Below are 3424 nucleotides of genomic sequence, written 5' to 3'. Positions count from 1 at the left end.
GCTGCAAACCCCAGATTGGGAGGGCCTTTGTCCAGAATACACACCAACACCCCCAGCCATGCTCTCACCTGGGTGATATCCCCCTGGATCTGTAACACACCTGGTAGTGGAGCCATAGCCTGAAGGTCCACAGCCACCACGTGGCCAGACCCTTGGCCCCTGTGGACAACATGGTCCGTGTCAGCTCAGTTTTTACTCCTGGTCCACCCTCCAACCTAGTCTGCCCTCCCAGCCTCCCATCTGGGACTCCACACTCACCCAATCTTCTGACTCAGCACCTGGCTCCAGCTGCCTGGGGCCGCACACAAGTCAACTGCCCGAGTCACACCTGAGCACACACAGGAAGGTGCACTGGTCAGCCTCAGCCACCTGTCCAACCTGGGACCCTGCAAAGTTTACCCCTTTCCCCCAGGAAGCACCCATATCTACCTGCTGCCCAGATCCTTTTGAGTACCTGCCATCTTCCTGACCGCCCCACAGACCCTCCAAGTCAGCCCACCTACCACACAGAGCTCTGTAGACCTAGCCCACTTGTCTATTTCCTTCGCCCGCCCCATCCCCCAGTGAACTGCCCACCAAAAATGGGGACCTTGGAAGAGTTGGAATTCCTCATCAAGTTGTAGCAGCTTGAAGGCACTGCGGGCACGCCAGCCATTCTCCTTGGCTAGGCGGTAGTAGACATCTCTCTTGTCCTTTGACGTCCGTCCCATCTTCCACACTGTTTGCCCAGGGACCTGCCAACAGTAAGCTGATGCTGCCCCATATCAGTAAGTAGGTGAGTGGGCCATTACCTATCTCTGCAGGGCTGTGAGAACCACATGAACTAAACCAGGCTCATCTGATCTATGTGACAGTTCTCTCAACAGGTGGCGAGGTTGGAGCCCAGTCACTAACCCACTGAGCTCACCGAGCCTAGGATCCCATTACTGAGGTCTCAGGCTCCACCGCTCACCCTACAGATTCCACCATTAAGCCAACAGACCCCTCAAAGTCCCACAAACCCAACACTTATCACATAGATGATGTTACCGACCCTGTCCACCTCCCACTGCTGTCACTTACACTCCACATATTAAACCCTGCAAGTCTCACTATCAACCCTTCTCTGCCCACCTTAACCCCAATAACATCTCACCACCACCCCCAGCTCTCCTCACTACCCCTAGTCATAAAGCCCTACTAGGCCCCATTAATCCCCTGCTTTAACTCTATTACCCTCACACTAGCTCACTGCATTCCCCACCTCCTTAATCTCTCTCCCCTGAAATGATTAGGCCCCCAATTATTCCTTTTGTTGTTGTTTAGTCGCTAAGTCATGTCCGACTCTTTTGTAACCCCATGGACTGTAGCCAGCCAGGCTCCAATGTGCATGGGGTTTTCCAGGCAAGAATACTGGAGCGGGTAACCAATCCCTTCTCCAGGGGATCTTCCTGACCCAGGGATCGAACCCACATCTCCTGCATTGCAGGCAGATTCTTTACTACTGAGCCACTTGGGAAGCCCGATAATTCTTTTATCATCCCCCATTAATACCTGGAGGATCATGGTCTATTAGTTCCCCATTAAACTCTCATTTACTATGATTTATCAACCCCCTTTAGCTCGGCCCTCCAATTGATCCTTCACAGATCACTAGACCCTGTTAACTCTTCTTACCACATTCACCTTAATCCCTGATAATCATACATCTCCCCATACACACCATTCTCCCCTCACTGCCCACCTGTTTCCCCACCCAATAATCAATTTATGATCACACCCAACAGCTTACTTATTACCCTCTCTTTGCTCACTCTGTTCTCATTACTTCTTCAATGATCATGCCATCATCACAAACTAAAATCCTTTGATCACAATACCCCTTGATCTTCCCATTCTCTCTTCTTTGATCACTACTTCATTAGTTCCTTGATCATGACCCTCACCTCTTATTCCCTCCACAGCCTCACCATTATCCTTTGAATCACTATGCTCCATCACTCTTTATTAACCCCTTGAATGTCATAACTCCATTCGTCCCCCAGGGATCACACTGCTACTTGTCTCCCATTATCTTCCAGTTTCCCATTCTACCATCCCCTCATTAATGAACACATCCCCACTGGCCCCCATGAACACATCGACTAAAGCACACCTATTAGCCCCCACTGATTTCCCAATAACACTCCCACCAGACCTCTACTACACCCATGCAGCTCACCAAACCTCCACACCTACCCATTAACAGCCCTCTGGCTACACCACTGGTCCCTCCTCATCATTACCTCAAAGCCCAAGTCCCCACTGGGACCAGGACCACAAGACCCCCTTCAAGGCAGCTCCGCCGGTATCTGGACCCCTGCGCCCCCGTCCCCCACCCCTAGCCCATCCCGCAGGAGCGGTCCTATTCTCCAAACAAACCTGGGGTCTGGAGCCTACCCAATGCCAGCTGCCCAAACCACACTGTTGCGAACTTCCCTCCTTCCCTCACTGGCCGGACAGTGCAGGCATGCCTCAACTGTTTGAGTCGGGACCCAAGTCCTCCGCGTCCCAGGGCCTACCTCTAACTTTGGGAGTGGGGAGAAAAGGAACCAAGGAGGCCGGTTCGTGAGCAGCACAAGCCTCGGCGAGAGCGCAAACCAGTGAGAAGTCGTAGGTTTTCAGTTTGGGTTCTTAGTTGCTCCAAAAGTCTGTCGCGCATGCCTAAGGGCCACCAGAGTGTGCCACGCCTGTCATCGTGGAATGCGGTGGCTCGCGCGAAGCCGGGACCGGACCTGAATTTACCACGTGAGTTCCGGCAACTCATGCCGACGTAGCGGGTCTGGCGAATTGCCGTTCCCAGCATGCAACGGGCTCTAGTAAAGCCGCCGAAGTCTCGCACGGAAAGGCTGAAATGTCGCGAGGCATGAGAACTGACTGTGCTCTTTTGTTATAAGCCGAAAAATCGCCTTTTTCTCCACTCCTCCCTTCTTGGACAACTGTATGTCTTGAGCCTGTGAACTACATTTCCCAAGATACTACGAGCACGCTGGCACCTACTTATTTTTCGCGTACCGTGAAGTGCAGTTACCTTTGGGGTGGTGAACTTGAGAGGAAGGAGAGTGCGTTAGTTAAGTGCGCGGGCGCGCGAAAGCTACTGGTCTGCGATTTCAAATCTCACTTCCGCTAATTGATAGCTCATTCTGATTGTTACCTTCTCAGAACTTCGGTTTCTCTGTCTGTAGAAAGGGGATAATAAATAATACAGACTCCACCTAGAGTTACTGGGAAGATTAAATAGGTGCAGTTCAGCACACTAATTCTTTGTAATTCTGTGTTCTTCAAACACTTTTAACTCGGACCTAGAAAAAAAAGACTGCGTCTGGACTCAGTGCACAAGCAAATATAGTAATGGAAACATTATAGCGTTTACCATGTGCCAGGCACTCTCTGAGTGCTTTCAGTG

The 3424-nt window shown here is 51.4% G+C and overlaps 1 protein-coding gene across 1 annotated transcript in view; it reads right to left on the bottom strand.

Annotated features, from left to right (window-relative positions):
* Positions 1–2791, bottom strand: part of LOC104998943 (putative tRNA (cytidine(32)/guanosine(34)-2'-O)-methyltransferase) — a 6518-nt gene extending 3727 nt beyond the window's left edge. The window contains exons 1-4 of the mRNA XM_010854343.1: positions 2541–2791; positions 590–734; positions 259–328; positions 3–159 (exon numbers count right to left, since the gene is read on the bottom strand). Coding sequence (XP_010852645.1) covers positions 3–159; positions 259–328; positions 590–710 — 348 coding nt within the window. The 5' untranslated portion in view covers positions 711–734; positions 2541–2791. The remainder of the gene's footprint in view (positions 1–2; positions 160–258; positions 329–589; positions 735–2540) is intronic.
* Positions 2792–3424: the final 633 nt, after the last annotated feature.

This window comes from Bison bison, unplaced genomic scaffold (genome assembly GCF_000754665.1).
Source record: "Bison bison bison isolate TAMUID 2011002044 unplaced genomic scaffold, Bison_UMD1.0 scf7180017853338, whole genome shotgun sequence".
NCBI classification, from domain to species: domain Eukaryota; kingdom Metazoa; phylum Chordata; class Mammalia; order Artiodactyla; family Bovidae; genus Bison; species Bison bison.
The sequence above is the reverse complement of the archived record's forward strand: the minus strand, read 5'-3'. Positions and strand labels throughout refer to the sequence as shown.